The 17,846-nt window shown below is 39.4% G+C and overlaps 1 protein-coding gene across 2 annotated transcripts in view; it reads left to right on the top strand.

Annotated features, from left to right (window-relative positions):
- sbf2 (SET binding factor 2) overlaps positions 1-14,163 on the top strand; it is a 132,160-nt gene extending 117,997 nt beyond the window's left edge. For both annotated transcript variants that reach the window (XM_084107828.1, XM_084107827.1), the window contains 9 exons: positions 4,081-4,266; positions 5,510-5,636; positions 5,936-6,063; positions 7,531-7,755; positions 8,937-9,044; positions 10,822-11,012; positions 11,099-11,186; positions 11,273-11,404; positions 12,942-14,163. In XM_084107828.1, coding sequence (XP_083963954.1) covers positions 4,081-4,266; positions 5,510-5,636; positions 5,936-6,063; positions 7,531-7,755; positions 8,937-9,044; positions 10,822-11,012; positions 11,099-11,186; positions 11,273-11,404; positions 12,942-13,040 — 1,284 coding nt within the window. In that variant the 3' untranslated portion in view covers positions 13,041-14,163. The remainder of the gene's footprint in view (positions 1-4,080; positions 4,267-5,509; positions 5,637-5,935; positions 6,064-7,530; positions 7,756-8,936; positions 9,045-10,821; positions 11,013-11,098; positions 11,187-11,272; positions 11,405-12,941) is intronic.
- The last annotated feature ends 3,683 nt before the right edge of the window (positions 14,164-17,846 follow it).

The raw sequence follows: 17,846 nt of genomic DNA, 5'->3' as shown, positions 1-17,846 counted from the left end.
GATATTGCTTAGCGATATTGCTCTGATAATGCTTAACATAATCATCTTTATATAATTCATGGAAACAGATTCTGTTGCAGTTTCTCTTTTTAGTTAGAGCAAAGCTTTAAATAGCTTTGCTCTAAGTTAAAGGAGAAACTGCAACAGAATTTTTTATTTAATTATGCATCTGGCAGAATTTTTTTTAAATTGGTATTCACATTTTGCACTTTTGATTATATATATAAAAAAACTCTGTGTATACCAGGTGTCTTTACTTCAGTATTGTGACGTATCTCTGAGATACTGAATAGTATGGAAGTAAAATAATGTCAAATGTTTTTGAAATAAAAAGCCTGTTGAATTGCACTACTTGAAAAAAAATAGGCATTGCATTAACCATGCTTGCATTTTAATGCATTGTATTTTTAGGGCTTGCATTTTTATGGGCTGAAATTCAACATGGTTGTATATTTAAGCTGTGAATATTTCAATTAAAAACATTTCAAACACATTTTCATTATTAAAAATTCAATAATCCATATTCACCTTTCATATTTCACTTCCAAAATATTCAAACTGTTTTAAAATACAACCTATAATATTCAACAGGCAATTTTCGGTCCATTTTATTTCGCTTTGCAAATTCGCTTCCACAAATTCAGTGGTTCAAATTCGACAGTAAATTCAACATTGACGTCCAGGAACTGCAGGAAAAACAATAGATTGCCGAGCATACTCTCCATCTGCTGTTAGTCAACCTCACCAGTAGGTGGTGCAAAAGCGCGTGTTGTTGACGAAGACCAGCAACAGTTAGAGCAAGCCATTCATTCATAAAATGAAAATGATTATGTGTCAGTATATATGCGGAAAAGATGATAAAGACACAAAAGCTGTGTTTATGTTTCATTCAATAACTTCATTGTTACTTTCCCTGTGTAGCCTACATGTTATCAGCTTTCTCTACCATGAACAGGATTATTTATCGGTTTCCCTCAATACCTCATACTCAAGGATTCCCCTTCCGTCGGGACAAAACGCTTAACGTAGCTTATGGACTAATACAGTGATATAAAAGTCCAAACTTGCACCTTATTGGGGATGTAGGCTGTAGGCTACTATAAATATCAAAAATCCAAAGGGTGCGCATTATGCCTGACACCTACATGAACACTTTACAGTTGGTTTTATGACTGTAAGTCGTTCTTGCGCGTTATTCTGAGTCCATCTGCTTGCCTGCGAGTTTGGTCTTTTACACCACTGTAGTCCATTAAGCTACGTTAAGCGTTGTATATGTCCAGCAGGGGAATCCTGAAGTATTGAGGGAAACCCTAATAGCCTGCATGCAGCACATCGCCACAATATAAAGTTAAGGCAACTAAACAACCAAGAGAAATATATGTCAACCTCAAAAATGTAACATTGGATCTGTATATCCGCATCGGGGAATAACATTATAATCTTGTTCACGGTAGAGAAAGATGCATGTAGGCTACACAGGAAAAGTAACCATGAAGACACTGAATTTAACATAAAACCGCCATCATAATAATCACAAATACACTTGCATTGGTGTTACACGCGCTTTTGCACCTCCTGCTGGTGAGATCGACTAACAGCAGATGGAGAGTATGCTCGGTAATCTATTGCTTTTCCTGCAGTTCCGTTGAATTTACTGTCGAATTTGAACCACTGAATTTGTGGAAGCGAATTTGCAAAGCGAAATAAAACGGACCGAAAATTGCCTGTTGAATATTATAGATTGTATTTTTAAACAGTTTGAATATTTTGGAAGTGAAATATGAAAGGTGAATATGGATTATTGAATTTTTAATAATGGAAATGTGTTTGAAATGTTTTTAATTGAAATATTCACAGCTTAAATATACAACCATGTTGAATTTCAGCCCATAAAAATGCAAGCCCTAAAAATACAATGCATTAAAATTAGGGCTGTCAATCGATTAAAATTTTTAATCGATTAATCGCATGATTGTCGTGAGTTAACTCGTGATTAATCGCATTTAATCGCACATTTTTTTATTTGTTCTAAATATACCTTAAATTAATACTTTTCAAGTTTGTAATACTCTAATCAACGTGGGCATGGATAAATATAGATGCTTTATGCAAATGTATGTTTATTATTGAAACCATAGTCAATATAGAGCATGAAGACAAGACATGTTTCAGAGGTCATAGATGTTTTTTTCAAAGAACTTGTTCATGTCTATTAGACACATGTAGAAAGAACAAAGAAATGCCATGTTCCCATTACTTCTCTTTCTTTGCACTGAGCAATTTACTAACCAAAAATGTTTAGATTTTTGCATGACAGGGCAGCTCTTCTGAAAATGCTACATGTACATTTAGCATTTATTATTACATTGTAGTTTGTCTCTCTCTGTGCCCATTTTGATGAAGCTAAATTCTCAATAAAACAGTTTTCATTGGTATATTTTACTGTTTCTGTTGTCAAACAACGGAATTAATTTGAAATTGTGACTGAAACGCGACCCAATAAACATAACCAGTTCTCCCTTCCAAGACGTTAATCTGCACCAAAATTCTGATAATCGAGCCGTCGTCTGGTGAAATCAAATACACATAAGCTAAAGACAATATCCGTGTATATTTGTAAAATTAGAGAAGCAACATAATATCTGTTTAACTGAATTAAAGCGCTGCTCCTCCGCGCGAGACGCAGAGAGAGAGAGAGAGAGAGAGAGAGAGGAGAGCAGTACCGGCGGTACCGGTAGATTCTCAGAAACTAAATAAGGTTTGGGCGCTTTGTTGAAGGAAAAAAAATCGCTAAAGGGGTCTGCAATGTCGCTAAGTTGCCAACACGGTGTATCTCCATTTCTCCAACTAGGGGTTGGGCCACGGGTCAAACAGAAAATATGCGCTGCGTTAATCGCCTGTTAAAAAAATTAGTGCCGTTAATATGATTTTGCGTTAACGCGTTATTAACGCGCTAACTTTGACAGCCCTAATTAAAATGCAAGCATGGTTAATGCAATGCCTATTTTTTTTCAAGTAGTGCAATTCAACAGGCTTTTTGTTTCAAAAACATTTGACATTATTTTACTTCCATAGAATAGGTCTTGTTTTCAGCAGACCTCGACGCTAATCCCAAGCCGTCAAACTGACAAAGGAACGCCATTCCAGAGGGGAAACAAATGTTCAGATTTTGGCTAAAGATTACAAAGGCAAATTTTTGTTTTGTATTTTTCTTCTGTGGATTAACTTTTGGATTAATTGTTCACCACTCAACTTGTAATGTGCACTAAGTAAATAGGGTAAATTTTGATTTCATGCCGACTTTAAATTCTTGTGACAAACAGTGCAGGCCATTGTGTCACTCAAGATTAGCCAATCTCTGGGAAACAGCACCTGTCACAAAAATGTGAAGACAGATTTACTAACAGCTTGCATCAGCGCAAACCCTCTTTTGCCGTTAAAAAACAACCGTCAGGATTTACTAAAGACACGCAGTAAACAAATTAGCACTGATAAGGCATGGACACAGTTATTTTTGCAGCTGACCTTATTGCATATGCTTTTGTAGGAGTTTCCCTTTCAGATGCTACATTTATGGGAGGAGAGTATTTAAATGAATCACGCAGCACGATTTACTAAGGTTTGCATGAGTCAATTTGCTGGTTTTACCGCCTCAAAAAAGCATGTCTTAAACCAGGCGGTAATTTGTGCTGCTCTTGGTAGATTGCGTCGGTCATTGTGAAAATGATCCGGCTGCATCTGTGTTCTTTAATTTGCGTGTCGTCAGAAGATCACGCGCAGAACTTTCCACTCCCAACATATTTTTCCTGTTTAATAAATCTTGCCCTTAGTGTTCAGAATATTGCACATGTAATTAGGCTGCCACATGGAGTTCTGGTACTGATGGTAAATTTTGTTTTCAGGTAAAAGCTGTCGGGATGTGCAAGTTGCGACAGTCTCTGATACTTTCATTGGGTCAGCAAGGGTCAGGTCCAATAGGGCCAATATTTACTTGCATTGGGCACGTAGCAAGCGTTGGACCGTTTGCAACTCATGGTTATTTTCCTCTCTTCCTCTCCTCCTCTCCCAATGTTTCTGTAGGTGGTTTCCCTCACGCAGGTGCTCAGTGATCCATTCTACAGGACCCTAGAGGGCTTTCAGGTGCTTTTGGAGAAAGAGTGGCTGTCTTTTGGCCACAAATTCAGCCAACGTGGCACCCTGACCCCCAGCAGCCAGGGCAGCGGCTTTACTCCCATCTTCCTCCAGTTTCTTGACTGTGTCCATCAGGCAAGTTGGCCTTATAGGCAGTCATGTAGCAGACACCTTTATCCAAAGCTGCCCGGGGTCATGTGTCTTGCTCAAGGAAATAATGGCTGATGAGATCTTGATGATCCTTGAACATGCGACCTTCTGATGTCTTCCATCATCTGGGGGTAGTGGAATCGTAATGGTTAAAGATCTGGGCTGGAAAACACGAAGGCTGTAGGTTCAAACAACAGATGTAGTGACTCATGAACCCAATGACCATTGTGTACTTGAGCAAGACACCTTAACCCCTGGTTGCACTAAATGGGACTGTCTATGTTCATTTTGAGTAAGTTTCAGCTAAAAAAATAAATGACCAATTGCTCCATCTCTCTTTTTCACACACTGCCCAGAATCACTTCATAACTCCCAATCTCTCTCTCACACACACACCCCATTCTTGTTCTCACCATGCTTCGTCCATGAGCTCACAGCATTCTTGCAGCGTCCAGCCAGGAGGAGGAGGATGAGATGCACTCAGCTGTCAGAATGCATGCTCTAGCTTTCCTTTTGCAATCCCCATGGTGGGCAAGTAATTTAGACAAGGACGCTTGTTCGGCCCATCTTCCTACCCCCCACCCCCTTTGAAATGATCGTGCACAGATGGTGTTTCAACCTGCAGCCAGCATTGTACTTCCTTGGGGGTTTCGCCATCACCTCCCAACATCCGCACATTTAGCACAAACGGTGGAAAACAGCAATTTGGGGGATTCTGTTAAGTCTGTGCTACATTAGAATAAGTAAAGGGCAGGAAAAGTTTTTCTCCCTCTGGAGACATGCGCACCACTCCCATGGTTTTACAGACATGCATTGTTTTTAGGCATGTGTGATGAAATCAAGGCGTAGAGCACTTCAATGACCCAGCAGAGGTCCTCCAATGTCACAAAACACTGAAATATAGCGAATGCATCTGAAAATAGAAGTGTCTCATCTTAGAGGCAGCTGTTGTTTTTGCCAGGAAGTCCAGGTGGCCCGGAGTGTGAGAAATTCACAAGCTCTTCTGTCTAGATCCTGCTGGCAGCACATTATCACATTATGTCCCTCCTGTTGCTGTTATTTTGGTACTTTTTAAAATCTCTTCAACTAATCATTTCCTGGGCGTTTCCTAATAATTTTCTTGAACCGCAGTCTCAGTGGTGTCCTACTCATATTTGTTGAATCACTGTGGCCGTGAAATGAGGCCAAAAAGCTCCTCCAATATGACACGTTAACTTTCTTATTCCAGGTTCATAACCAGTACCCCCTTGAGTTTGAATTTAATCAATACTATCTGAAGTTTCTGGCATACCACTACATCTCCAGTCGCTTCAAAAACTTCCTTCTGGACTCGGACTATGAGCGCCTGGAGCACGGTGTGTAGCACAACTTTTTTTTAGTTTATTATTGTCATAATTATTGTGCAAATGTTTTTCAGATGTGTTCTTGAAATAAACATGGATTTGAATGACATTATAGTATTACAACAGACATGTGCAATCTTGCTCAGAAAAGTTTTACCTACCTGTAACGGCCTTGATGACCTTTGGAAGCACTTCTTTTAAGTGCTGCTAATCTTATCAGACTTGACTTCTAATATTTTGTTTCACACCTGATCGCATTACTCTGGGTAATGTGTGATTAACAAGTGTTCCTTTGTGTCTCCTCAATAAAGGCACATTGTTTGAGGACAAAGGAGAAAAGCAGTCCAAGAGAGGAGTCTGTATCTGGGAGTGTATCAACAGAATGCACCGCAAGAGCCCTCTCTTCTTCAACTACCTGTACAGCCCATCAGAGACAGAGGTAAAGAGTCTATCTGGGTGTGTGTCGAAGCACCAGACAGCTCTACTGGCTGTTACCCTAGAGCACTCTGCTTAGAGGTTATGTTGGTGACCAGTCCCAAATATGTTGTCGTCTATTGCCAGATCACATTCACAGTGAATAATAGTTCCCCTCAATTGCAAAACAACATCGTTGAACTTATAAAGCAGTCTTGTTACATCTGAATCAGGTGGTCACACTCTGTAAAAAATAAATAGTTAGAATGCTCAAATCTGAGTGAGTAAAGTTTGTTTTTCACATAGGGATCTTCTTACCGGCAGTCATCCCTGACATTGTTTCAAAATGGGTGAATCAGTTCATCCGTAGTCACCCATAGCCCAAATAAAAACATATTTGAGGAAGTTTAGTGAGAGCAAAGGACCCTGTGGTCTGTTTCTTCTTTCTTTCCCATTCCCTTTTTACAACCAAACACTATAAATGGGGCTGCACATTCTAATCTTGAAACTTAAACAAGATTTCTTTAAGGTTGAGAAAGAACTAGTATCATGCTTCTAAATTAAAGGTTATTTTGCTTTGGAATGACACTGAAAATAATGCCGCATTACCTAATATATATCATTGAATTCACAGTCCTGAAATGTCCTGTATGTCAATAGCAAATTATCTGTTTACAATCGGATTGCGCTCAATTGGACTGAAAAGCCTTCATGTAAACACTTAATTCGATCAGATTGAGCTCAATCCGAATTAAGATCCGATCAAACGATTCAAACATACCTTGTGCACATGCACAATACCGTGATGAACATTTATTTATACCTTACATCAATATCAGTGAAGGACACTGAATATTCACTAAATATTTGCTTAAAAAGCTCTTCTGACATATGTCAGCTTTCTTTTCAAACATGTCATCGAGGCAAAAATGGCAATTATGCTTGTAGTATCTCTATTTATCGCATTTGGCTTTCTTCGTGTTTTGAACGTGGCGACCGGCGAAACAAATCTAAATCGGATTACCCTCAAAGTTTACCCTCGGTTTCACAGACAAAGCTTGAGTCTAGTCCCAAACTAAAATGCATGTTTGAGCTGTTTTAACTGAAAGAAACTTGCACTGACATATCTTAAAATATGTCAATGCCATTGTTTTGTCTCGAGATGCACACCAGTAATGTTCTTTTTCTAAAGCACGTTTATAAAAGCTACTTAAATGTCCTAATTGAACTAAAACCTAATCCAGGCTTAATCTAAGCCCTGTCTGTGAAACCAGGCCTTAGTGTTCATACACACTGAAATTTCAGAATCTGATATCGGATTGGATTCTTTCCGATTGATGAAAATGAGTGCATGTAAAGATAGGGTAAGGTTTTGGAAAGAGGGAGGGTGACTAATTCTGGCACACAGCGACTAACATCACTTACAGCATCTTTATATAATGTCAAAACTGAAATATCCAATAAACAATGGTTTCTGTCCTTTTCTTCTTAGCCGGTGTTGAAACCATTGATTTCGATTCCCAATCTGACAACATGGGAGTTCTACACAGGGGAGACGCTGTCCACAGGCCCCTCTTATGACTGGTGTATGATCGCAGTGCGCTCACAGAGCTCGGTAGACTCAGACACCATCGCCACCACCAAGAGAAGGATCGTCTGGCCCTGTTACAGCAGTGTCAGCCGCGCACAGCCTGATGCCATCACCAAATTATTGGCTGTGAGTCCATATGTCTTTGTCCATTTTTAGTTTCTCTTTATCAGGGCCAAAATCACAGCCAATCAGAAGAGTGAATGGATGTTTGTTTTTTTCTGTTTCTATGGTCTCTAACACTCACCGCACAGCTGAAAATGGACAACTAAAAACACATACTTTGTATGTTTATGCCATGCTTTTTATGGCTTTCCTTGTGGATTTATCAGCAATTCTGAACTTTTCAAACCACAATAAGGGTCTCATCCATGTTTGATATCTGTGAAGATCAGGATTTAGTCCAGAGTTTTCGATGCTTCCTGCCACAAATCCAAAGAAATAGGAAGCAAGCAACCAGCAAAATGTAGCGTCTGCTTTTGCTTGCAAGGACAAAAGCTTAAGTGTCAGACATTAGCAGGAACCAAAGATTTCCTAAACTCCATTCGGACGGGGTTAGTTTTATAAGGGTAGATGGAGTAATGTAATTTTACCACAGGACGTCTGTAATATATTAATGGCCAATTTGCACGGGATAAGAAATCTCAGTAAAACTACCAAAAGTGAGAGGGGTAACTCGATTTGCGCACCGCCTTCACCTTCCTGTCATCATGTGCGTATTACGTTGCATTCTGATATCATTTGTACAGACACATAACGTTATATATATATATATATATATATATATATATATATAAAAAAAAAACAGTTAGGTCCGGTCGAACGATTTATTAATTAAATTAATTTAATTCAGATTGGATTCTGATGGTAATAGGCACTTACCTAAAGCTAAAAGTTTTATGCCTCTAACAGGGGCTTGTGGAAAACACTCGAGTTTTGCCACAGACTTGTTCCACCGCCTAGAACGCAACTGAATGCTTTTTCAAGCGCCTCCATACTTGAAAAACCGTGGAAAACTATTTTTAAACAGGAAATGACGTATATATTTACAGCTGGTCTATTTACACGGGATAAGCATTATCTGATGTAATTTTCAAGACCTTTTTACAAAGGTAAAAGTCGCTGTGATCTTTACTGACATTGTCCGTAATGATTACTGAGATGGCACATTCGGACGGGACTAAAATCACTGAAAAGCTCTGGTTATAATGACTTTACCCCACCTCTCCATGTTAAACTAATCCCATCTGAATAGGGCTTGATCAAAGGAACCTGTAAGGAAGCCTTAAATTGTACTTGTATGGTTGCAGGACATTGAGAGGCTGGAGGGAGAGCTGGGACAGCAGTCTGAGCCCTGGCACACCACACTGGAGAAGCTGCTAGACAGCATCCAGGAAGACCTCAAACTGGAGGGCAATGTGAGTACTGCCACTTTTCACCTATTTTTTGTTCCTCTTTCCTCCACAAATGTAGCCTCAATTGCCTGTCATCTTACCTGTTTATTTTTCCATATAGTACATTGTAAATGTGCATGTACACAGTGTTAGGCCTGTTTCACATCACACACAAAAGCAACATGTATTACACGGCCATATTAATATTTCTGCATTGACGCTGGAGCTTTAATGCGGTGTGAAACAGGCTTTAAAGGTGACATATTATGCCCCTTTTCACAAGATGCAATATACATCTATGGTGTCCCCAGAATGTGTCTGTGAAATTTCAGCTCAAAATACCCCCCAGATCATTTATTATAGCTTGTCAAATTTGCCCCTTTTTGGGTGTGAGCAAAAACGTGCCATTTTTGTGTGTCCCTTTAAATGCAAATGAGCAGCTGCTCCCTACCTCCGTTCAGAAGACAGCCGATCCTTTAGACGAGCTTCAGATACCTCGGCAATAACAAAACACACGAATCTCACTCATCCAAAATCTCAGAAATAACCAGTAGCGGAGTGCAGCCTCACAGAGAGACTCAGGAAGAGGTTGCAACTTTTAGACGCACCTGGACGTTTCTGATACATTTATGTGTTATTACACAAGTTAACACAGTTCCCTGAGGTCTTTATAAGACAGCTGTGACATTTTTTTTTTTCAAATAGTGTTCAGTGCTCGTCTGTGCAGCCGACGATAGAACAGTTTGCATGCTTTGCTCGAACTTTTGCCATTGCGTTAGAACTGGTTACACTGTTGTCGCTTGCGAAAACCAAATGGCGGTGCCGTGGGTGGAAACCAAGCGTGCTGCACAAGCCCTGAAAAGTGAAGCCAAAACGTCTCGATCGCCCCCCGGTGACTGGTCCTAGTATAGGTCATAAGCCCCGCCTCCCCATATTATTCAACGGGACGTGAGACCAACTAAACAATTAAATTACACTTCAAATATCTTTTTTCCAAAGGTGGTTTCTTTCATTTGCTGTCGTTTTTATCACGCTGATGTTAGTTCAAGTGTCTGTTTCAAAAATAAGTTGTTTTTTAGTTAGTTACGTGATGCGGTGGTGTAACGTCATGATTGACAGCTGTGATTGACAGGTTCTCTGAGCGAAGTAGTCACTGAAGCACCAACGGACATTTTTTCGGGATCTTCGGAGGACTGAGGAGATTGTATTTACTTTATTTTAACAAGCCTCTTGACGTACTGCAATCAATTTTTAAAAAAGTGTGCAGAATCCTCTCTCCCTGAGTGCATTCTGCGAGAGTGAGGGCGGAGCGTTGATTTCGCGGCTTTACTTCCTGCTCACTACTGCGCAGGTCTGGTCCCGAGATCGCTACTGCGCAGACTCAAGTTCCAATATGTCAGCGCCATATCGGGACTCTGGCGGCTTCAGTTCTCATCAATGGAAGAGAGAGAAGGGGCGTCGTCCATCTTTTTTTACAGTCTATGGTGGAAACGTACAGATTAAGGGGCGGTAATATTATAATAAGATCCTCTTCCTAGATCAGAAGGGGAGCGAAATCTGATCGGCTTATTTTTTGACTTGCTTGCAGAGAAAGGCTTACCAAAACAAAGTTACTGGGTTTCACTTTTCACGTTTTCTGGGTTGGTAGCAGCACCAGGGACCGGATTATAGCACTTAAACACGGAAAAAGTCCAGATTTTCATGATATGTCCCCTTTAAAAAGCACCAAAGCAGTGAACAAGTAGCAAAGTGTCTGTCTTCAGATCTCCTGATCTCACCTGTTGTGCATTTAATCTCACAGCTGCGGAAAGAGTCAGTGTCCATCTCTGGCCTGGTCCCCACTTCCAACCTGCAGGCCTATCAGCGCCGCTCCATGTTACACCTCCCTGACAGCGGCCTCGGAGAGGACAGCAGCCCCACTGCAGTCAATGGTGTTAATCGCAGAGCAGCCACACTCTACAATCAGTTTACCCCGAAGAATGAAGACAATAGGTAACAGTGACAGACAACACCGTCGATACCGCTTCAAGTAACTTCATGGACAAAGCAAACAAGCTATCAATTCTTTGTTTATACAGATCATTTGAGGGAATTCTGTACAAGCGAGGGGCATTACTTAAGGCGTGGAAAGCTAGGTGGTTTGTTCTGGACATAACAAAACATCAGGTGAGTGGTTGATTACACTTGTGGTATTTTGCACTTTACCTTACCTCGTTCTATTATTTCTGTATTTTAAACGACTCTCTCTATAGCTGAGGTATTATGAGACGGATGAGGACACAAGCTGTCGTGGATATATTGACCTGGCTGAAGTGGAGTCTGTCCTGATCGCCACACCAACCATAGGAGCCCCCAAACACATCAGTGAAAAGGCTTTCTTTGATGTAAGTATTCCACCCGGTGATAATACAGCACGTGAGGCTCCTTTAACTTTGACTGTACTAACATTGTGCCTGAAAATATATTTAAAAAAATAAAAAATTAAGGGAATTTTGTAGGTGCCATCTTTATTCTAGAAGAGCTAGTTCTCGCTATGTGAAATAAGGTTGACTTGGTTTTACATCATAGCTGTTACTACGACCAATCAGCATCCAGGACGAGAACTGCCAATTACTGTTAATTATTTACTGTATACTACCGGTCAAAAGTTTAGGGTTGGTAAGATTTTTAACGTTTTTGAAAGAAGTCTCTTATTCTCACCCCTGCTACATTTATTTGGTACAGTAAAAACAGTAATATTGTGAAATATTGTTACTTAACTTGTCACATGATTCTAATACACTGATTTTGGAGCTCAAGCACTTCAAACATTTCTTATTATCAATGTTGAAGACAGTTTTGCTGCTTATTGTTTTTTGTGTAAACCGTGATCCTTTTTTGCCAGATTCTTTGATTAATAGAAAGTTCAAAAGAACAGCATTTATTTGAAATAGAAATCTTTTGTAACGTTATAAAAGTAATTATTAACTCTTTCCCTGCCATTGACAAGTTTTTCCAGCTATCTATGTTTTCACTGTTGTACTGTAGGAGGTGCATTTTCTGAAATAATACTGAATCTCTGGATCCAAAAGCAAGCGACAAAGAAGCAGAAACAAGCGATAAAAGCATTGCTTATGCACAACAAACATTCAACAGCATATAAATCAAAACTGCCCGAATGAAATGATGAACCCATGAAGAGCTTCAGGACTGTGAAGCTTTGAGGGTGTTGATGGACTCGATCTATTCCATCTATGTTTTGATCATTGAGTCCGATCCGGATGTAGTCTTTAACAAAAAAAGTGATTTTGTTCAAAATGTTGCTTTTTTATGACTTACTCTGTACTTTCTTTTGATATATGTGACCCTGGACCACAAAACCAGTCACATGGGTCATTTTTTTGAAAGTGAGATGTATACATCATCTGAAAGCTGAATATATAAGCTTTCGTTTTTTTAGGATAGGGCAATATTTGGCCGAGATACTATTTAAAAACTATTTAAAAATCTGGAATCTGAGGGTCCATTCAAGATTGTGCTGCATTCACTCACAAAAATAAATGTTTTATATATTTACGGTAGGAAATTTACAAAATATCTCCATGGAACATGATCTTTACTTAAGATCCAAATGATTTTTGGCATAAAAGAAAAATCTATCATTTTGACCCATACAATGTATTGTTGGCTTTTGCCACAAATATACCCGTGCGACTTATGACTGGTTTTGTGATCCAGGGTCACATATTGTATGTTCAGATATTCATACAACAACATATTCTGCTGGCCATAAATGATCAAAAATGCTGGCGCTGGCTGGCAACTTAACAAAAACACCGCTAGTGCATCCAAAGTTAATGTCACCTTTGATCAATTAAATGTGTCCTTTCCTTGCTGAAAAGTACATAAAATCACTTCAAATCTCTGTCTTTGTCCCTGCAGCTGAAGACCACTAAACGGGTGTACAACTTCTGTGCAGCGGATGCTCCGAGCGCCCAGCTGTGGATCGATAAGATCCAGAGCTGCATCTCAGATGCGTGAAGAACCACCTCTCACTGCAGGGAGACTCACTGTGCAATTATAGGACCGTAGTAAAGCCTTCAGTGCCTGTAGGAAACCCAAAAGACTCCTGACAAACAAACGAGAGCACAAAAACATTGCATTTAATGTGTCCCACTCCCTGGGCCCAAAAGCTTGATCTTATGTTCAGGGGATCGGGGGAAATGATGCCATGCACTACTCTGACATTCGCTGAACAAACTGCTACATGTAACTGACTGAGACAAAGCAATAGCACTAATCTTAAACTCGGGGGTCAATATAATAGTGACAAGAGGTGTTCTGCAAAACAAAAATACTGTTGCTGCTGATCAAATGCAAAACGACCACCAAAATCTGACAACTATATTTAGAAATATGCACGTGTTAAAGGCAAATGTTTTGCACTTAATGATATGCACTCCGTACAAAACAGATTTTTAATGGCTAGAACAACTAGGCAAAAGGCATTATGTTTTGACTACATATCTAAGCTTGGAGCGAACAACTTTACGCTCTAATGTGCAAAGTATTTTTTATATATATATATTTGCGAAAACTTTTTTTCAGTATGAATGTTATAGTCATGCGTAACAGAGTTGTTGTTCTGTAAGTTATTTTTTAAACATTAAAAGTGTCACCTGTGTGTTTTTGTTGAATGGAGAGTTTGATGTGTGTGTGTTTATATTACAATTCAAGCTTTTTATATTCTGCTGATATGCTATTAAAAATGTTTTTCTAACCTTTTAGTGTAACTTGAAATAAACACTTACATTTATACTTAATTACGGATAGTTTACGGACCAAGCAAAGCACTTCCGAGATAGTTATCAATACGCAGTTTTGTTTGAAATGAAGGGATGAACACTATATTTCTCTATTTTCCGTGAGGATGTATGTGATGTTGATGGCTTTTTAAGGCACTAAGGTTTTATCTGTTTGATGGTGTATCTGTAAAGTTGAGAAGGAAAATGAAAAATTATCAGACATGATGTCTGTTACTGAACCTGACGTTACTGTATGTACAATACTTTGTGTTGCCACTAATGTTTTTGGTTTGTTTACTGTTTTGGTTACGTTTTATTTTGGGTTTTGCTGTTATTTGAAATAAATCTAAAGAACTCGAGTTACTTTTTGCGACTGCATGACTCTCTCTCTCTCTCTCTCTCTCTCTCTCTCTCTCTCTCTCTCTCTCTCTCTCTCTATATCATGAACACTCACTACATTAACACACACTCCAGGCCAGAGCGATCTTCAACCAGATGGAACTGGATAATATTCTAAATGTTCTGATCCAATCTGACCTCTGACCTGTAATGCTGCCTGAATCATAATCATACACTGTTCGTCCATTGGCCAGAGGAGAACTGATATATATATATATATATATATATATATATATATATATAAAGAATTTATCTTGATATATCATGATATATAAATATATCTTGATTTATCCATGAATAGTAAAAGTACGGTCACATAATAAGCCCAGATGTAAATGCGAAATCACGATTTCACTTTCTGTTGCTTCCTGAAATGTCTCCAAACCAAATTTAAGTGTTGTGAAAATCCTTAGGTTTTAAATTGTGTCAGATTAATTTAACATTAAGATTGTGATACAACACAAATTTAGAACAATTACATAAATATCTGTCAAGCATAGAAACTTTGCTTTGAGGTAGTTGGCAACTTTTTTCAGTATCTTGTGACATGACCATTGTTAATGTTAAAATGAGTGGAGTTTTGAGTCTCTAAATCCCTGCATATTGTTCAACGTGATAGAAACGCCTCCTCGTACAGATTAACAGCATAAATGCATCACTAGTGTCTGTCCCATTAACTAGCCCAACCTCAGTCATCCTTATCGAGCCCTGCCGCTGTATTATTAGTAATGCCATAAGGGGTTCTATAGTGGCCATCAGTGTAAACTGTTTTTCTTTCAGGTCAACAGCCGTCACGGCAGAGCACTCAAGTAAAACCAACATGCTTTTAGCTAACTACCTTGGGTTAAACAGCACCGGCACGTGGAAGTACTCTATCACGTGTCGGCCTCTATCAGATCGTCAGTCACCGTAACTAAAGAACACATAAAAGAAGTGAGACAGGATCACGCTTGCAATGTGCTCGCCAAACTGAGGGTTTGATCTGATTGCCTTGCCAATTTTTTCTTTTTTTTTTTTTTTCTTTGTCAAAATAATTTTTGTAAAGTGCAATACAGCCTGGCCCATACATTGACTTGAAACTACAATAATTTAAAGAACAGTTTGCACAGAAATTAGTTCCGCTCGTGCTCATGTTTCATGAATGAGGCCATTCTATTTATGAGAGGACATCCCAGAAGAGACCAGCGTTCTCCAGAAAACATCACTTATAATAATAAATAAACCATTGGTACTCACTGGAAGTTCTGTGCAAACAAGTTTAGCACATCCTGAAAATGTTTGGTCGAAATGATTGAAAACCTTGAAAATAAATTCAATGTTTTTTTCGGCCATGAACAGATGTTGCAGTAATGGAATGTTAATGTCAATAATTGCTTCTCTCTTCAGACCTCAGTAGACAAATATGTCACTGCAGAGGCCAGGACAGTTCAAGTTCGTCATCAGTTGGCTATGCCTTCAGCATGTCAGCTTGTATAATCTGATACACCGTGTGATTGAGCCAATTCATTTGTAATACGTGCCTTCATTGAGGAAAAGCTGCGAAACCGCACATCTCGCCTTTCTTCCGGTGTTCTGAACGGGACATCTCACTTAATGAACAGTAAGATGAACCGTCTACATATCCTTGTCGGATACACCTAACGGGTCGCATCTAACAATCACAGCCAAGTGCTCTCACTTGCAGTAAATGAGGCCACGGGCGCCTTTGAGGCGAGACACCGCAGCGCCTCTCAGCTCCCAGAAGAGAAAAGCTGATGGGACTGAGCTTCGCAAGAGCGTTGAGGACGTGCATGTGGGCTAGTTGCTCCCTGCTGACTTGTTTTAAGAGCAGGTGTTGGCCTGGCAAAACATCTGGACTGGGGCGCTCTCACAATTCTCTCCAAATATAGATGTCTCCCGGAGTGGAGGAATAGAGAGGGGAAGCAGCGGAAGAGGGAATCCCTCCAGAATGCATGGAATGGGACAAATGGGATGCTCTGGAGAAATTGCAGTTAACTGGCCGTCGCAGGAGACTTATGAATCTGTTGAAGTCATAACAGTTCGTTTTCATGATGGTTTAAATGTGTCTTCTTTTCATGCGGACTATGAGCTTACACAAATATCACCCATTCTCTGCCATAAAATAGATCAACATTTCATTGTAAGGATTTACACGTTAAACGGTTTACTTTTATTGAGTTATGTAGATTTATCACAAGTGATTATTGTTTATTCTGTGCACTTATATTGCCTGGGTACAGTTAAACTAGGATTTCAGAGGGAATCTGACGGTCTGAGATGCTTCACATTCTTGTTGGCAGCTGGCACACATGGCAGATGTTCTTGTCTAAACACTAAAGCGCTTGACTGTTCACAAATCAGCAATGTGAACAATGCAAGTGTGACAAAAGCATGCAGAATGGGGATTACGTGTGGGCCGAATGCAGGTGGCACTGGCGTGCAGAACACACCTGTCACAAAGATAGGTCAAGTTCATTCCACTTCCTGTTACCAAAAAAAGAACCGACAGCACACTAAATGCCGGATACCGTCATGTTAGCACCCTCTCTAGCTAGCAGCTAACTAGATGTAAGTTTGGTAGTGTTGGCTTATTGTAGATCAACATTATCTAATATGAACTGCTATTCGTAGTTTCACATCCTAATAGGAACGCCAACCTGGATGGCAAAACAAGACTTCCCTCTGTTGAGCGGCAGTTACTTTTACCAGATTTATACTAAGTACTAATGTACTAAATAGTGATATTAAAAGACCACATTCAGTATAAACCTTATCTATTACACATACTATATACAGGTAGAAAGATGTGCCCAGAACGCAACTTGCATGTTAATGTTATCCATCATAAAGAATGTGCTTAATGTGGCTTAATACTTTAATACAGTGGTATTGGGGGTCCAAATTCAGTATACCCCTTATTAATAAAACATACTTTGTACAGGCAAACAGAAGAACCCAGAATATGAACGCAACATGCCAAGTTTCACATTAAGCGTTTTCCCATAGAAAACTATTATAAAGAAAACATTCAAATGTGCACTGCGTTCATATTCTGGGCTCATCTGCTCATAAATAGTATGCATCATCAATAAGGTGTGTTTAATTTGATCTTTTAATATCACTGTCTTCGTACATTAAAGCACGTTACACATTTTTCATGTTAAGTGTTTTAGTATGTCCGGGAATGTTAAGCGTTTTAGTATGTACTACTTTTAGTGATGCAAATTCTGGAGCAAGTGCTGTATGTACGTCGCAAGTGGCCAAAACTTGCATTTTGTTCACATTTTTCTTCTTTTGAGAGATGATCTAAATATGATGGAAAAAATCAGATGGAAAACTAGAAAAGGCTGGGCTCGCCAGCATTGGGGAACACTAAAACCATATCACAGGGCCTTAATAGAGTCCCAAACTGAACCAAAAAACGATGGACCCCTGAGAAAGTTAATTTACAATCCCACGGAGGAGCTATTCCCTCTGCGAGAGGCAGTTAGAGTCAACACACTGTTGGCTTTCACTCGGTGTCATTCATCTGTGAAGGCCAATCTGTTGATATCATTTAGCCAGCATGACTGTGGACTGTAACATTCACCACCCGTCCAGACTATGATGAGCACTAAACAATAAAGTCATCAAGAAAACGTCC

Source organism: Abramis brama (assembly GCF_963993115.1).
Source record: "Abramis brama genome assembly, chromosome: 3".
NCBI classification, from domain to species: domain Eukaryota; kingdom Metazoa; phylum Chordata; class Actinopteri; order Cypriniformes; family Leuciscidae; genus Abramis; species Abramis brama.
The sequence above is the reverse complement of the archived record's forward strand: the minus strand, read 5'-3'. Positions and strand labels throughout refer to the sequence as shown.